We start from the raw sequence: 18,153 nt of genomic DNA, 5'->3' as shown, positions 1-18,153 counted from the left end.
TGGGTGCTACAAAGCACACTGGTTTATAATAGAGCTTAGAAGCAAACAAAGCATCGAGAATCGTAAGAATGTTGAAAGGTCTTAGTTGCAACAAAATAAAACCTAGAAGTAGATTCATTTTGCCTGGCTTCCCTTTGAAAGAAATACACTGTGCATCTGTTTTTCTTAAAGAGAGATCATTCAGATATCAGTACATTTCTCCTGACATATTTTTTGTCATTGGTCAAATTCTGGTGTACCTAAACCAGCAAGCAGTTCCAGAGACACCTGCACATTGACTAGGACATGCTCAGTGGAGTAGGTGTTGTGACATCACTATGGAATTTTGGCCATGAGAGCTCACTTCAGAGGTGATCACTTCTAAGTCCACAGTGAACTGTGAACTGGCTACTTTACGTAAGGGAAAGGAGACCACCCTCCAAGTCTTTCTTTCCTCCAAAGCTGGCAGCAGTTAAGCAGCCATTTCCTCGGCTTTTTGACACAGGGACTGGCCTGGTTGTTCTGCTTTTAATGAAAATGGTATAATAAAGAAGGATACCCATGATACGAACCTGTATAGACAGGATAGGGCAAAGTCAGCAGAACTTTCCAAATAAAAAGGTTTGGGCAGTCTTGTGATCATTCCCAAGCTTGTCTGTGTTATGAGCTGTTGTAAAGGCATCTCAAGTTTTATTATGCCTAACCTGCAGAAGGCCTCTTCCTGGCAGTGACTCTTGGGGCAAGATCCACCAGGAAGCATAGTCTTTTCAGAACTGTTTAGAATTCACAAGACTTAGTTTTGTTTATTGAAAGTACAGCCTCCTTCTCAGCTGCTTTAAATTTGCCATTTGCTGCAGAATTTCTTAAAAGGGTCAAGACAGCCAAGAGAGCAAAAACTCGGACTCATGAGGTATTTGTAGGAGTCTTTGATCTCAAAATCCTTCTGCTCCAAGCACAGTGGTAACATAGCAATGACAATGTTTTGTTCTTTAGGAGATCGGTGAATACTGGGTGTGATTCGGGCTATTGCCCATCCATGTGGTGTAATATTATGGGCTTAACACCAAGCACAGTAAAGTCTCATCATCACCATCAGTGGATTTTGGATTAGGCTAGGTATGCGCAGGCAGCTCATTCTGAACAGAGAAAAGGCCAGCACAGTTTTCTAACAGCAGGATGAAATCAAGGGTAACTTTAACAGGATATGGCTCTGCAAAGGGAACTGTACTGAACATGAAATCACAGGAAGCTTATTCAAATTGTGTCATATGTTGGTAATGAAAACATTCTAGTCTAATGCAAATATGCAAATATAGTCGTTGGCATGGAGTTAATACCTTGAAAAATATTAAATATTTTTTAAAATAATTTTTGCTCTAAGTTTTGACCATTTGTGTCCGCTGTCCTCAAATATTTTAGCAAACATGTTTACTTGTAGAAGTATTAATATTTTAACCAGATATTGGAGAGTATGTGCTAGAAATGTATGCATAGATAGTAATAGTAATAGTAATAGTAATAGTAATAGTAATAGTAATAGTAATAATAATAATAATAATAATAATAATAATAATAATAATAATAATAATAATAATAATAATAATAATGCATATGTTTGCTCTAGAAAGGAAGCCATGGAAGTTGTGCCAAGTCTGACCAAAGAACACCAGCAGTGGTGGGTGGTGAATACCTCTAGCGGCAGCAGGCAAAAGTAGCTTTAATTTTGACTGTCATATACTTGCACCAAGATTTTTACTAGATGGTTGATTATCACCGAAAATTGTCGTTACCAGACAATTTGGATACATTGGAAGAAACAGCAATTTGTTTCTTACCACGCAGAGCCACTGCGTGGGAAGCCATCGGTGCCTAAGGCGTACTTGGCTCTGGTTAATAGCGGAGAGGTGGAACATGACGGCACATTCGTGCAGGACACACTGCGGCCGCTCGCCGTGGGCCCGCTCGGTCCTTGCCGCCGCAGCGCGGGCCGGCAGCGCCGGGGCCGCGGGCCCGTGAGGGCGAGGGGCGGCCCTGGCGCTGCCTCGGGCCCGGCCTCGCCCCCGCCCGGCCAGGCCGCCCAGCGCGGGCGCCGCCCGCGGCCGCCGCGTTGCCGGGATACGGGGCCGCGGCGAGGCGGCGGCGCGGGGCCCGCGTCCCTCAGCCAGTGACGCCCCGCAATGTCCCCCTGCAGTGTCCCCCTGCCCAGCCCCGAACGCGCCTGACCGCCGGCCCCCTCCGCAGCACGGCAAGGTGCGGGGTTTTCGGCTAGAACGGCAAGTGATGGGAAGCAGAGCGAGGAACGCATCCACAACTCCCTCATCCCCCCTGCTGGAACCTTGCAGAAAGAAAAATAAATGAGTTTCGAATCCCATTGTGCCTAGTCAGTACCTGAAACAGCCGGGAAAACAAGCAAGGACCGAGGGGCGGGCGCTGGTCCGTGGGCGCAGCAGGCGGCTGCCCGCTCCGCTGGCCCGCACACAAACAGCCATGGCATCGGCAAAGGGTGAGCCAAGTGTCGCCGGGCTGGAGAGAAGCTGTGCCACTAAAAATCCATGAACCACTTTGGTTTTAAACTGCTACATGGCAGGAAATGAGATGCTGAGCTTGGCAGAAAAGGACCCTGGAAAATGTGATTATGCTTCTCTTTTGATGGGACTGTTATAAATATTCATAATATTGCAATTTTGGAAAAGCGGTTGTTTTGGCATGTGGTTTGGAATAGAAAACTAACTTCCAGGCGCTTCTTTGCATGGACAAAACTGGAGTCAGGTTACTGCTCTGCTGCAGAATGTGCTTTTGTTACCGAAGAAAACACTACGCTGCAAAGTTTTCAGGAGGTTCACAATGTGGTTGGAGTATTAATTAAAGAGAAATGCCTAGGTAATTGATGGTGGATTTCAGTGAATGAGCCAAAGGAAATGAAACACGGGGTTTCACCATCAATGGCAAAATATTGCCATGGCAATGGGTGGCTTTGCCAGGAATAAACAAACAAACAACAGGCCTCTTTCAGGAAAAAAGAGAATTTTCTGTTCTCACTTCACCATGTCTGTGCCATTGGACATCTTGGAGGGGAGAAGATGGTATAGCCTACTTTTGCAAGTCCTACAAATCCAGCTTCCCTCTCAGGAGGTACAATTAGATCATTTCCAGAGCAAGAAGTCACCTTTATACTGGGGGATGGGAAGGCAACAACATTTGCTTAATAATTATTTCAGTGCCTTGGCTACTGTAATTATTTTCCATTTTTTACAGGAGGTGGATAGGCTCAGAAATAACCCAGGTTTTTGCCACTCTTAGCTGGTGCTGCTTCAGGGAGGGACTGCTGGCAGGGAAGGTTTTCTTAAGAGCAAAAACATGGGCCTGCAGTTAAATTAATAAAGACCTTTACAAAAACACAACAGAGAGAGCAAGGCAGCTGAGAAAGCACGAGCTGCCCTTTCTTCCACGGGCTCAGATGCCTGGCAGGGAGTGTGGCCATGCACAGGCAGTGCTGTCCTCTCCCAGCATGGCCTTTGAAGGTGGCCATCTGCCTCTGAAAGCTTTCTGGACATTTCTGGCTGCACCAGTCCCTCAGAGGATGCAGTCCCACCACCTGGTGTGAGCTCTGGGTGTCTCCCCTCATCCCTGGGAGATGGACCTCAGCCACCACCCAGTCAAGGATTCAGCAGTGCTAGAGTCCTGCCCTGTAGCCATAGACTGAATTCCTTGCAGTTTTGCAGGCTGTTGTTCTGCCCATAGCCTATCAAATCCGAGGTGGGCACCTGGATATGCACTAAGGCCTTGCTGGGATTGTTCCTGAGGATGATAGACGTGGCCTGATGTTGATCTTGTGATTTTGTGGCTTTTTGTGGCAGGAGCAATGGGCTAGAGCCAGGTGGCCATGAGAAACCAAAGGAGGGGTAACCAGAAGTCAAAAGAGATCTCCTCATTGGGAGATCAGGTGTCCCCTGTGAGGAGACAGCATCCATGTGAAGGAGCTAATAGTGAGCCTGACTGTATTAAATGTTTGTACCAGTGGGTTAACCCCAGTAGTGCTTGTAATCTGTCTAATATAAACTGTCCCACGGGGAAGCGTTAAGACCTGTTAAAGTTTGCAAAACTCCACTAATAGCAATACTAGATTGAACAAAAAATCATCCTGTGTGGCTTCCCAGCTATTTGGCATTTGTTAGCTTTGTCTTACCATTCTTAATAAAGTAATACTTAGGTGCTGCTTAAGTTTCCAATAAAATATTTAATGTATTTTACTGTAAAGTCTTCAGGCTGAGGACTGTATCTGACAGAGCACTCATACCACACCTAGCAGTCATTTGATAGCAGCCTCCAGGCAGTATTGTAAAGGTTCATTATTACCACCAAGATCTGTCCTTATCCTGTCATTCTTCAAAGAAGGTCCATTCTTAACTACGGGTTTAACACAGCTGGTATTTAAATGACAATTTTCTTTTTTTTTTTTTTTCCATTGAAAATAATCAAACCAGTTCCAAGAAAATACATTTTTTAACTTGAACTTTAAATTAATGTTTTTCATATAGAACTGTGCTTGATCCACCTATGCCTTCATTTAACCAGCTCAGAAAACATGCAACAAATAAGAAGCATTCTTTTTCTGAGGAAAAAAAAAAGGAAAAAAAAAAAGGAAAAAAAAAAGCTGTATTTGGGATCTATTTTGCATGAGAAAATATTTTGTTTAGGAGTGACAGTCAAAGGCATTCTCTCATACATTGTAATATTTTCCATGTGTGGCAGCTTGTTTTTCAGTGGTACAAATATGTGCAATAAAGGCCGAGGATAAAAATTAATCTAACAGTTTTTGCAGCAATGCTTTCGATGGTTTCATTCGATTTCATTTTCCTGTGGATACTGCCATTAGTTCTGCTGCTTGCAATATGTGAAGCATAATTCTGAAAGGTTCATGAGGTTGTAGGGATCCAGTAAGAGATGACTGATTTCTCCCCCACACACATATACTCCACCCCACACCCACTCACCCACCCACCAGCAAAACATAATGCTGTACTATTTTTGGAAACAGGGAAAGGGCCTCCCTGTGAAAACAGAAAGCAGTGTATTTCTCAGTTACATCACTTTGCAATCTAATGCTGTGTTGTGCTCAGTGTTTTTGTGGTGATGCAAGTCTTTTTTTTCTTTCCTTTTTTTTCTTTTTTTTTTTTTTTCCCTTCAGCCGGTTGGATTTTCCCCATCTTACAGCACCTCGCAGGTCTCTTCTCTGAGCAGTACGTTGCCTGAGTGAGTGGAAACATACAGATCAGCTGCAGGTTTCTATCTACAAAAACAGAGTGAAAGAGAAAGAAAAGGGTTGGGAAAGCAGAGACAAATATTGACCTGGACTTAGAGAAAGACATCCAATGGCTGAATAAAGAACCCTGTTCATGTTTTGGGATATTCTTTCAACTGGCTGGAACGAAAGCGGATCAAAAGAATGGGAAATGCCAGCAGACCCTTTAGAAGAATTGCTTATTTCTTATGCCTTTTATCTGTGCTTTTGCTGACTGAAGGGAAGAAACCAGTGAAGCCAAAATGTCCTGCCTGGTGTACTTGTACCAAAGATAATGCTTTATGTGAAAATGCCAGATCTATTCCTCGCAGCGTTCCGCCTGATGTTATCTCACTGTAAGGGCTGTAAGCATTTGGTTATTTAATTTATGATTTAAATTGAACTAGGATATGTGGTGTTCTCAGTGCATACTCCCTGCTTGCTGCAGGGAGTACCTCCAGCATTCAGAATCATCAGCTAATGTGTTAAAATTGTGCTGCATCCTTGAATCCTGATTTTTATATCTCTTTCATCTGTCTGTCTGTCTGTGTATGTGCACACATCTCATTTTATACCTTCTTGTATAGTACATGAAACCTGTCACATTATATTGGGGGGGGGGGGAGGTAATTTTTTTTACTTATATAAATAAATTTCTCTGTGATGACCAGATCAGTGTTATAACCATGGATATATGAGGCTACATTAATGTACGGTTGTTTTTTTCTTCTTTACAGATCCTTTGTGAGATCTGCTTTTACTAAAATCCCAGAAGGGAGTTTTTTGCTCACACCATCTCTGCAGCTTCTGTGAGAAATATTTATATGATACAATTTTTGTTATGAAGTGTATATGTATTCATAAATATTTCAGAAAGGGTCTTAGTATTAATTTTATAAGAAACAGCAGCAGAAGATTTATTAGATCATAAAATACATTACTTTTGAGCAATTTGAAAGATACTGCATGTTTAATTTTTACTTAGTATTTTGCAAGGCTGTCTGTTGTCAGTACTACTTCAAATGCTTACATGCTGGAGCTTTTGGTGACAGAATGCATGATATCTTAATTATACTTTAATTAACATTACAGTGAGGACTTTGGTATTGCAACAACTATTCTTGTTTATTTTCTGCATTCCTGGGACCTGATCCCAGTGTAAAGCTGTCCATTTGCAACTCCCATCGACTGTGAGCTCAGAACCCCTCAGATCAGGCCTGTCATTGCAGTGGGACAGGTCCTGAAGTCCTTTTCCATGTAAAATTGCCATTGACTTCTGTGGAAGTTTAGTCACTTCAGTGGGAGTTTTGCCTTCATAGTACCTGGATTTGACCCTGCTTGTTATATCATGGTCTTAAAAGTAATGACAATTTTCTTCCAATTAAAGATTGAAGTAATTATTTAAAAATCAAATACTGTGATGAGGTATAGACGGAAAGAGAATATTTTGGGATGTTTAACTATTAGTTGCATTTCAACATAGGATTTTTACAGGCTTACAGGCTTTCCTGGAACTGTGGGCATACGATTATATAATTGTGAGCTATACAGAGGTAGAGGGGGTGTAACCTGAACTGTTTATAGTGGATGTGCTGCCAGCCTGACACACACCCAGATTTGTCTCAGAAATCCGGCAAGGCAGACTCCCCAGTGTGATCAAAAGCAGAATCGGATGTCTGTCCCAAACCCACTTCCGTGTGCTCTGGATGTGGTCAGAGGTGTGTGCTGGTGGACTGGAGCTGTCTGGCTGTTAAATTAAACTGGTGGCATACCAATAGCTGAAGCCCTGACCCTGGCTGTACTCTGCTACCTCAAGTGGAGCTGATAAGGAGTTGCAGACATACTGTACAATTTTGGATACAGGGTAAATAGGTAAATGCAGTTACTATGGAAACCTAAATGCTTTTCCATCGTGCTTTATTCCAGAGAGGCTTTTTTCAGGTGGTCACAGATCACAAAAGGGACACATTTCACATAATTGCTGCAATGGGCCTTCCAAATGAGAGGGGGAAAAGAAAAGCAGCAGCCCTGGTGGGGCTTGTATCTGAAGAGAGTGAGTAGGACATCATCTCTCTTGGCTACGATACACCACCTACACTTAGCAATCCCACTGCAAAGCAGGCAGATTTGGGCATGGTAGAGTAGGACAGACACAGTCATCTTATTTTGAGTTATTATAGTGCCTGGCACAGTGGGCTTGGACAACGTCTTATGACATTTTGCTAATGATAATAATTTCCATTTCTACTGTACAATGAAATGCACGGTCTGTGCTGCTGTTAATAAATGCTGCAACAAAAACTATGACCCCAGAAAAGCAGGGTTTGTTCCACTGTGGGTTTTGATGAGTGATGTGTTTTCCAGATATATTTTTAACATGGTAGTTGAGCTGCTTGCCATCCTTGGAATTTCAGGCTGCTGATCTAAAGCAAATGACTCCTTAAACACAGACCATAGAAACAGGATTGTATCTGTGGGGACAACACTCCAGTTTGTACGTGGGAAAGAAAAATTTTATCTTTGGCAGAAGATAGTAAGGGGAATAAGAATATGGAAAACTTACGTTAATTAAATATTTCAGGAAGTTTTAGCTTTGCATGATTATAGATGTATTGGTAGGTTTAATTTAGCCAAGAGCAAGATTTAGCAGCTTATATGTATTTCTATAATAATAGAAATACATATAGAAATAGTCTCCAGCATTACGTTTTTGAAGTCCAAATGTAATTGGATATCTCCAATACAGCAGTCACAGATGTCTAAATATGGTGTAATTCTGCTGCTATTATTATTTACTACTATTTTTAATGTAGTAGCCCCAATGGTCTCTGGAAAAATCATGGTCTTGAGCTAAACACTACTCATAACTCCCAGTCCAGGAGAGCTTTTCTTCTTGTGTAGTATGGATGGTATGCTCTGTGCTCTTCGTGTGACAACAAAAACACAGAGAACCTACGCAGCTATGGTGAAGTGCCAGCAGGAGTGTTCCCTAAATGCAGAGAAAACCTCCCAGCTCTCATCTTCAGCACTTTTATCTCTGTGTATCAGCAACATGCTGAGAGTGCCCTTATAAACTGAAGACATGAAAGCCCACAGAAAGAAGGGAGGTAATCATGGCATCAGGATTTGTACCTCCTCGCACTGTACTGTTCCTGCCAAGTGATACAGTCCCCAGCTACAGCGCCATACCTTCAGCCTCCATCCCCAGAAGCAGCAATTATGGTGACTCAGGACAATTTGGGGGAAAAATACTTTGTGCATCAAATACATCTGATGTAGCCATTGGGAAGGGGTATGAGTTGGAAGGCAAATGAGCTCACCAAGTGCAAGACCTATGCTGTAAGCCTGGCAATCTATAAAATAGCAATACTATTTAAAGAGATACCACCCTGTTCTGTAAATTATTGAGTGGAGTGCAGAAAAGGAAAAATTATCCAGTAAAATCATATCAGAAAAGTAAAATTAGTTGCAGGATTTAATAAATTGGTCATCTGGTTCAAGAATTATATTTAAATACTTGTTTTCTCTAAAACTGATTTTGACAAAAAGGAAGAATTTCCTGCTTGTATTTTTTCATACATTTCATATAGGAATATACTGAAGGTGGAAAAAGCACAATCTGAAACAGCCAACTGAGAAAATAAATTACCTACAATTTATTCTGAATGTAAACGTCAACATAAGAGATTAACTCATTAAGTGGATTAATTAGTACTTGGAAATCTTGCATTCCTGACTGCCTAAGGATGCCATAGTATGACTCTATTTATCCATCAGGTCAATTGATTAAAATATAGATGTGCATGTAGTATTCCACTGGGGTGAAGTTCATCGTGCTTTATGATGTCCCACCACATTAAAAGTATAGCAGTCCAGGGCTAGATTATAATGGACAAATGCTAACATGTCTGATAAGCATAAATAAAGCTGGAAAAATCAATGCGAGTCCACTTTTAATGCTTACAAAATTACATAAAATTAAATGTGCTGCTGGTATTTTTACTGTTAGATGCATATGCTAAGAGTATCTCCAAGAGGTTTAGTGAGGTCTTAAAAATATTTTTGACTTGAACACTGACAGAATTTAAGAGATTTTTCTTTTTTTTTTTCCCAGTAACTTTCAGTACCCTCAGGTTAAATACACTCAGAAGTTTAACTTAAAAGTTAAAGGATTTTCCTTCCTGCCAGTGTTGCAAATTCAACCTGATGTCAGGGTAACCAGCAATTTAAACCAAGACAATTTAAACCTCTGTAGTACTTGAAGATTTCATTGTTGTCCTAGTATATCTCCAGAGGCACTTGTACAATCCCATTGTTTTACTGGCATGATAAACCCACGTTTACATCCCACAGAAGTCAAAGGAATTTTATCAGATGGCCTCAGTAGACAATTGTTGGATCCTTCCCTTTGCACCACACTGTGGTGCAATATTTCAGCCTTACAGACCTATAGTGCTTGCATGGAAAAAGCCATGAAACCAGGCAGTGGAAATTGTGCCTTGCTGAACCATTTTCTAAAGCTGCTGATAACCTAATGGTCTTTTGTTTTGCATTTCTTTATGCAGGTTGTTTACGTCCAACACTTTTGATGTTATTAGTGATGATGCTTTCATGGGCCTTCCTCATCTAGAATATTTGTGAGTGGACAAAAGTGTATTTCCTGGCATTATTGAATAGAGTGGGTGGGCTTCCAATTTTCAGGCATTGCTTGACCAGAATCACTTTATGACCCATTACAGGTTCATAGAGAACAACAACATTAAGTCAATTTCAAGAAATACTTTCAGAGGACTGAAATCTTTAATTCACCTGTAAGTAAAGTGATTGAATATATTACTTTGTATATTTAATATAGTAACTGAACCACTGTATTGTTTAATTTCTCATTTTCATATATAACTGTTCATAGTTATTTAAGTGGCATTAATAGTAATTTGATTAGAATGTTAATCTTTGTGTTTCCACCAAAGACTTCCAAACCGTGGTATGTGTAGAAGGCAAAGACACAAACAGCTTCCAAGCACTACATGTTTGGCAGTAGTTCCCTGACTTTCTCTGCTTGGAGCACGGGGAATTTCTAGCTGAGCATGTAGGAGCAGGGAGAAGTATGAATTGGGAATCTTGGCACTGGATGAGGTCAGTCCCAGTTTGGGACTTGGAAAGGAGGAAGGTGGGAGCTGTGATTAGGAATGTGAGAGGCTGAGGAATGGACCCACACCTCTTCTCAGGTGCTCCAGTCTGACATGCCTCCAGGAGAATATTACAGCCATTCTTGGGATAGGCCATCACTGTCTGTGCCCGTGTTCACTTAAGACAGTAATAGTATACAGAAGAATTTGATTAAATCAAACTTGAAAAATCTCACCCAGAGCAATTTTGGAGACTTGCAACAAGATGTTTTGTTATGGCTTACTGATCTACTTCTTCCATTCTGCACCTACCTTCCTCTGCACCCTGTCCTCTCCTGCATGGGAGCAGGAGCATCCCACAGTCAGGACCTGTCACACACTGACACTGGGATGTGCTCACTGTTCCTTGTATGCCGCTCAGCCCTTCAGCTGTCCCTGCCCTCTGACCTGCTGCAGCCCCTTGCTGCATGAGCTGGGAGGGAAATTGCTCCAAGGCACTCTGGATGCAGTGTGCTGTAGGAGCAACGCTCCCCATGTCCTCACCAGCAGGAGCATTTCTCACACGGTGCTCAGTAGGTGTGACACACATTGGCAACAAATACCTGCAACATTTCACTGCAAACAAGAGTAGCTTCCTTGTCTCTGAGCTAGGAAGACAGTTTTTATACAGGCTTTTGTCTCTTATCTTACAGCAAGTTTATCTTGTAGCAATAATTTAATTTAATGAGGAATACATTTTTTTAAAAACAAAATGCACACTATAAGAAAACAGGAAAGAAAAATACAAAAGAAGAAAAGGAAAAAAATCTGTAGTGTGCCTGGCATGGATTTGTACCCAGTTCTGAGCATCTGCATTCTGAAGCATGTCACGTGGTGTGTGTCATAGGCAGGGGAGGGGATCCTGACCTTTTGGCCTTAACATGATAGCCTCCAAGAGGGTTTTGAAACAGGGCCATTTAACTTTTTCTTTCATATATTTTGACAGAGGAGAGAAAGCAAACATTCCATTTTAAACAGTTAATGCATAAATATAATAGTTGAATTGCAATTCACCACATCTTCACCACCTAGTAAATGTACCATAAAACACTTTATGCTTTCCCTTTTGGTCAGGACACGATTCACAGCTGGCTGGAACCAAGCCTACTGTGACTACTCATGTAGATAAAGTTACTTATGGAATGGCTCTAGGTCTGAGGAAGAGGAACGAGAGAGGAGAGGGAAAGAGGTACATAAAAGGGCTGTGCACATCCCATAACAATCCATATTAGAGGTACAGGCAGAATTATACTGTTGTTAGAAAAAAAGATAGCTGGATAAGGCTGGTAACTGGGACCCTATCTTCAAAATATTTATGCACATGAATAGCTTTATATTCACAAATGGGTCCAGTACATTATTTATCATATGCATTTACTTATTTAGTAGCTGCTGCTGCCAGTGAACAAATTGCTTTTCTAAAACAGAGGAAGGCACAGTTTCTTCTCCACAGGAAGGCCACCATCTTGTCTTGCCTGTTACACTGGTTTTTGGGGATGCTTCAGGAGTTTCACAAGAGAAAACATACACAGAAGACAGATCCACATTTGAGGAGCCACTGTCATTTGCATGCACATTTTTGGGACATAGATGTGTGCATCATACTGCTATTGTCCATGGAGCACTATTCACAAAGACAATGAGAAATTTGTGGAAAATAACTGCAAATGCACCACTAGTTTAATCTGCTTAAAGAACCACTCCCCATCTTTTGGGGAAAATTGCATATACATATTAAGAATGATCATTTGGCACCCTGAGGCAAATATCATTGAAGAAGCAAGAGAGTACTTGTGTACATAAAATATATTAAAATGAATCATAGTAAATGAGCATGCAAATAAGTTCTATGAAGTTAGGTAAGATGAACTTTGTCCTATTTATTCTATTTACTTTCTTTTCACAACATAAATTTTGGAATGCAGTAAGCTATCCAAACATTTTTACTTCTATAATGCAATTAACTTCAATAATTACAGTGTGTCCTTATTGTAAAAGAGAGCCATTTAGAATTTATTATTGTGCAACAGGATTTATTTGCTGGTCAGAGTACATTTAAAAACAGAAAAAAATGTAAAAGATTGCATTTTTTTTTACTAATTTACTAATTTAATGTCAGAATCTTACAGGTAGCATTGGATGGTAATTTCTATGCACAATGGGTAATTTTGATTGGCATTTCTCTCAAAACTGTGACCATTACTTTACCTGCATGCTTGAGCCAATCTTTACTCTCTTATTATAATCCAAATATCCCATACAGCACATCTAGGCAAGACAGTGTTTTGTAATATGTAAGTATGCTTTTTAACAGTGGACTATAAAAGGCATGATTTTCATTCAAAAATTGGCAAATGGATAAACCTTGCTTAAATTTTTCTGTCAGTCAGGTACCCATGGCAGCAGTGAACTGCTCCTACTTCCAAGTACATCCTCCCTTTTAGTTTGCTATATAATAACATATAAAAACAATATAGGGCATTAAACTTGTCTCAGCTTGCAAGTCCACACAGCTTTCTCCGTGTGGGTTATCTGACTTTTAAAGAATTGCTCTGGAGCATAAATTTGCACATTAGTGAAGGACATGATACATTCACATACAGTGTTACAATCAGATGTACTTTGAAAGCGGTGAAGTCAGAATGGACTAATGGAAGCATCCCATATTTTACTGTTCCTGATCAGACAAACACTTATTTTTAAATGAGGCAGCAGACCTAGTACATGTGGGCTTGTTCTTGTATTTAAATATGTGCCTAAGTGTCTTTGCTTGGATAGAGAAATTGTGGTTGGTAAATAACATTTATGTTTAAAACAGAAGAGGTTCCAAGTCTTACTAGCTACAGATTCTAACTGGGATCTTAATCAAGAATGATTTCTTTCTATTTTTGTTTCTTCTCATAACTAATAAATAATTCTGTTAATTGAAAGAGACATAGACTATACCCTACAACATTATTCTTTTTCTGTCATGCCCTCTGTGACATCTGAGACCTTTGGCAGACTCACAGAGACAGTTAGACTGAAATGTAATATACTGTTTGTTCAAAGCCTGCTCACATTTCCTTGTCACTTTTACTAGATGGAATACTCGCTGAATTTAAACAAGTTTTTCCAACATTGAAAACTGGGAATTAATAAAATTTTTTTGCTGGTGTAATAAACATTTACACATGCACATGCTAGGAAAGCAACTCACACTTATCAACAATTTATTGCCTATTACTGCATATTTTTAAAAACTATGAGCTAAACCTAAGTTCATCAGCCCAGATTAGTAAGATTTTCCTTCTTGAAGAGGTACAAGAAAGTGGGGAAATTGCAGTGATATGAGCACTGTGTATTGGGATCTCATAGGGAAAACATCAGTAGATCCAATCATGACTAATTATTTTAAAATGTTAAATGGTGTTGGCAAAACACCAAAGGTGATAGCACTTTTTGCTCTGCTAAGTGATGTATTGTAAATGCTGCAAAGCTGCTGAAGAGTGAGAAAGCAGAAGGAGGCATGGCATTTTAGTGGAAGGAAAACTCACAAAGTAAATGAGCTATTCTTAAAAGCAATCTTTTAGAACTAAGTGTTGGAGAATGCCAGTGTTCTTTGCCATAAGTAAAAACCCCACACAGTATATCACAATTTGCAAAAATGTGTAGTTTCATGAACAACTAGGACTAATACTGAAGTGTTTTCTTTTACAGGAGTCTTGCAAATAATAATCTCCAGTCACTTCCAAAAGACATATTCAAAGGCTTGGATTCTTTAACAAATGTGTAAGAAAGCAATTAATTAATATTTTACTTATAATAGAAGTATAAAGAGATTATTTTAGAGGACATTCTGAGTAACCATTCAAACCACTAGCCAGTAAAGGGTCTTGTTAGTGGGTAGAGACTACACAGTATGAGTAGGCTTGTTTTTTTTTGTCTGCTGTTGTTGAGAATTTGTGATGGTTTTGAATATTCCACCAGTTATGAAGATCAGTAATATTGTTAGTAGTTATGTAATAAAGCTGCATGTTCATTAAGGTTTTGTGAATAAGAAGGGAGGATCCTTAGGGATGCATGAGAGAGCAAGGCATGCAGGGAAGGTAGAAGATATTTACTGGAGTAACATTTTAATGTGCAAGAAGTTCCTGGGAAAGCTAACTTTTATCAATAAAGCATGGGTCTAAGTAAGTATCCCATACTAAATCTAATTGCAACCATATCAAAACATCAAAATATCACTTATATATATATATGTATGTATGTATGTATATATGTGTGTGTGTGTATATATATATATGAATTTAAAAAAATACCAGTAAAAATCCTGTTCCATCTGATCTGGGATAATAAGGTCAGAAAATCCTTTGCCTGCTCCCAGTATTAGCAGGTAGGCTGAATCCCTGGAGCAGAGCTGCAGTAGTGAGATGTGGCCATGGGCAGTGTATCTGGAGCATTACTTGGCAAGGCTGAGCGTGGCCAGGTGGTTACACAGTCTGGTCCTGGCGCTCACCTGTTCCTGTACATACAACCACAAATCTGACTGAAGACAGCTGTAAAAGCCTTAAACAGAATTCCTTTGCTTGTCTCTCCTGAAGCCCTAAATGAGTGTAGCTAAAGGAGATAGTGAATACTGATGGGCTGACCATCAGGTTACATTAATTCCTATTTTTTTATCTAGAATGCTTCTACTGAGAAAGGGTAATGCAAAGGAGACAGGAGTCATTAGTATGGGAGGCTTTTGTGTACCTGTAAACTTGGGGAAATAGATGAAAATTTCTGACTGATCACCAAGTTAAGGTCTCCTTGATTACCTTAATATAATTAAATCTGTGTGGGTTCTGGTATGTAGATTTAACTATGGTTCAGAAGAAATTAAGCCAGGAAGGCCTCAAGTAAGAATAAGCAAGAGGGCACGTATTTAATAGAAGCCTGTTTTGTTGTTCTCAAGGAGAAATACATTAGCTGACTACTTCTTTTCAATGCATGATTTATTTGTTGTAGAGATCTTAGAGGCAATGCATTTAATTGTGACTGCAAACTGAAGTGGTTAGTGGAGTGGCTGGGCAGCACCAATGCAACTGTTGAAGACATTTACTGTGAAAGCCCACCAGAATATAAGAAGCGCAAGATCAATAGCCTCTCTCCAAAAGAGTTTGATTGCATTATTACAGGTAATGTGCCTCAAATTATTTAATCTTCTTAAAGTCAAAGCTGTAGTTTTTCATTCTAGAGCCCAGTTTTGCAGGAACGCTGCATTCTGGATGGAATTTCTACTAAAATCAATATGAACTTTGCTGGTCTAAGTCTGACATGGGAATCATTTGGGAGCAGGGTCCTATATTTCAGTATCTACTCAAACTTTAGTATGTTGCATAATGATTTGGAAAACTGGGACATAAAATGGTACCTCTTTTTATTGAGAAAGATTGCAAACCAAATTGCAGTGCTCCTTTATCAACAGAAAAACTCTACTAGTGATGAAATACTGTAATATGTAATAGATTGGTATCTGATAAGCAGATGTTTTTTCCGTACAGTATGTAAAGTATCTCTGTAATTATCATCTGTTGTGTGCAATTTGCAGAATTTGAAGTTTATCAGTCCCTGCCATACCAATCTCTGTCAGTAGATACTTTCTCATATATGAATGATGAACATGTGGTTATTGCTCAGCCTTTTACTGGAAAATGCATCTTTCTTGAATGGGACCATGTGGAAGTGATGTTCAGGAATTACGACAACATTACAGGTATGAACACTGCTTGACAAATAACCTTACAACAAATTATCCAAAAAGTGGTACTAACCCTGTCTCTTACTTTTCTTTTTATAGGTACTTCAACTGTTGTGTGTAAACCTATAGTTATTGAGAGTCAGCTGTATGTCATTGTCGCACAGCTGTTTGGAGGCTCCCACATATATAAAAGAGATATTTTTGCTAATAAGTTTATAAAAATTCAAGATATTGAAATCCTTAAAATCCGAAAACCCAATGACATTGAAACTTTCAGGATTGCTGAAGACTGGTATTTTGTTGTTGCAGACAGTTCAAAGGCTGGTTTCACCACGGTTTACAAATGGAATGGGAATGGATTTTATTCCCATCAGTCTCTGCATGCCTGGTACAGAGATACTGATGTGGAGTATCTTGAAATATCTGGCAAACCACATTTAATTCTGTCAAGTAGTTCGCAAAGACCTGTAATATATCAATGGAACAAAGGAACAAATGAATTTGTTAAGCGGTTTGATATTCAAGATATGGAAGATGCATATGCAGTGAAGCATTTCAAGGTCAAAGAGGATGTATACATTTGCTTAACAAGATTTATTGGGGACTCTAAAGTAATGAAATGGGGTGGTTCAGCATTTCTGGATTTACAAAGGATGCCATCCCGAGGGTCAATGGTATTCCAACCGCTTCAGATAAATAATTATCAATATGCCATTCTTGGAAGTGATTATTCTTTCACTCAAGTCTATTATTGGGATGTGGAAAAGGCAAAATTTGTGAAGTTTCAAGAATTAAACGTGCAGGCACCAAGATCTTTCATACATGTCTCCATCGATAAACGAGATTTTCTCTTTGCTTCAAGTTTTAAGGGAACTACATTGATTTATAAACATGTCATAGTTGACTTAAGCGCATGACACTCATAATTCTGAGATTACATCAGACTTTCTACCGTAAGCGGACAAAATGAACTAAATGCATGATGACTCTCTTATCTTACTTCCAAATGAATGCCTTTAAAAGTTGAGATTGCTAGAACAAAGTATTACTAGTATCTTCATCTTTAATTGTCAAGTCTAGTGGTGTTGGAAGTTGCATTTTTTAACAAAAAGAAATTAAATTAACTGTTCTTTGCATCCACAATATGTAAATACATGTGCAACTGCATCTGTTGCTATAAAGAATATTAAGATGTACTTTTCCATTTATTTATTCACCTGTTTGAAACAACTGCCAAATAAAATGTTTACATTTTGTGTCTTTCACATTCCAAATATTATTTGCAGGTGATACTTTTTATTTGTGTATATATTATACACATAAAAATAAAGCCAAGAAGGCATATTGCCCAGTGCAGTGTTGTACTGCATAGAAGATGCATGAAAGATCAGGTGGGTTTTACTAATAACAAGAAGTTCTTGATAAAAATACTGCATTGAAACATAAGCCTATAAATTATCACCTGGACAATCCTTGCACTTATGTAAAACTTCACTGACTTAAACAGCACTCTAACCAGAAAAAAGAATTCAGTTATCTAGATGTGCTTGTAGGATAAAGGGTTCAGTTATACACATATAACTGTAGGCTAGGCCTTTGTACTGTGTATAGCTGTTTCTAAACATCTACAAAGAGCTTGGCAGAATAAAAGACAAGGTAAAGGTCTGTGTTTCTTCACCTGATGCTGAAGAAGCACAAAACAAATATCTTGTACAGCACTGGGGCTGTTACTGTGCAGAAAGCTAGAAGCAAAGCTTATTTTTCAGCTAGCATTATTTCTATAGCTGAACTGTCACACATCACTTGCATGAATTCTGTGTCCTTGTCAGTCCTTCCACTGTAATTGCAATTATTTAGTCTTCAATGAATTTATTCCTTATTCTGAATGAAGCTGGTGAATGGGAATTATTTTTTTCCACTACCCTGCAATGAATCTTAGTACCAGGTACTTCTGAAATTCAGGGAACTTCGAATGAAGTCAGTTTGTATAGTGTATGCAACTC

The 18,153-nt window shown here is 39.4% G+C and overlaps 1 protein-coding gene across 2 annotated transcripts in view; it reads left to right on the top strand.

Moving 5' to 3' along the window:
* The window catches only part of LGI1 (leucine rich glioma inactivated 1), a 28,979-nt gene extending 11,564 nt beyond the window's left edge, over positions 1-17,415 (top strand). Inside the window, exons 2-9 of one of the 2 annotated variants that reach the window (XM_066554531.1) lie at positions 5,168-5,616; positions 5,998-6,069; positions 9,826-9,897; positions 10,000-10,071; positions 14,128-14,199; positions 15,418-15,587; positions 16,001-16,165; positions 16,250-17,415. In XM_066554531.1, coding sequence (XP_066410628.1) covers positions 5,426-5,616; positions 5,998-6,069; positions 9,826-9,897; positions 10,000-10,071; positions 14,128-14,199; positions 15,418-15,587; positions 16,001-16,165; positions 16,250-17,067 — 1,632 coding nt within the window. In that variant the 5' untranslated portion in view covers positions 5,168-5,425 and the 3' untranslated portion in view covers positions 17,068-17,415. Of the gene's footprint in view, positions 1-5,167; positions 5,626-5,997; positions 6,070-9,825; positions 9,898-9,999; positions 10,072-14,127; positions 14,200-15,417; positions 15,588-16,000; positions 16,166-16,249 lie in introns of those variants that run through there. The other variant, XM_066554532.1, reaches the window with a different exon arrangement.
* Positions 17,416-18,153: the final 738 nt, after the last annotated feature.

This window comes from Molothrus aeneus, chromosome 8 (assembly GCF_037042795.1).
Source record: "Molothrus aeneus isolate 106 chromosome 8, BPBGC_Maene_1.0, whole genome shotgun sequence".
In the NCBI taxonomy this organism is placed as follows: Eukaryota; Metazoa; Chordata; class Aves; order Passeriformes; family Icteridae; genus Molothrus; species Molothrus aeneus.
The sequence above is the reverse complement of the archived record's forward strand: the minus strand, read 5'-3'. Positions and strand labels throughout refer to the sequence as shown.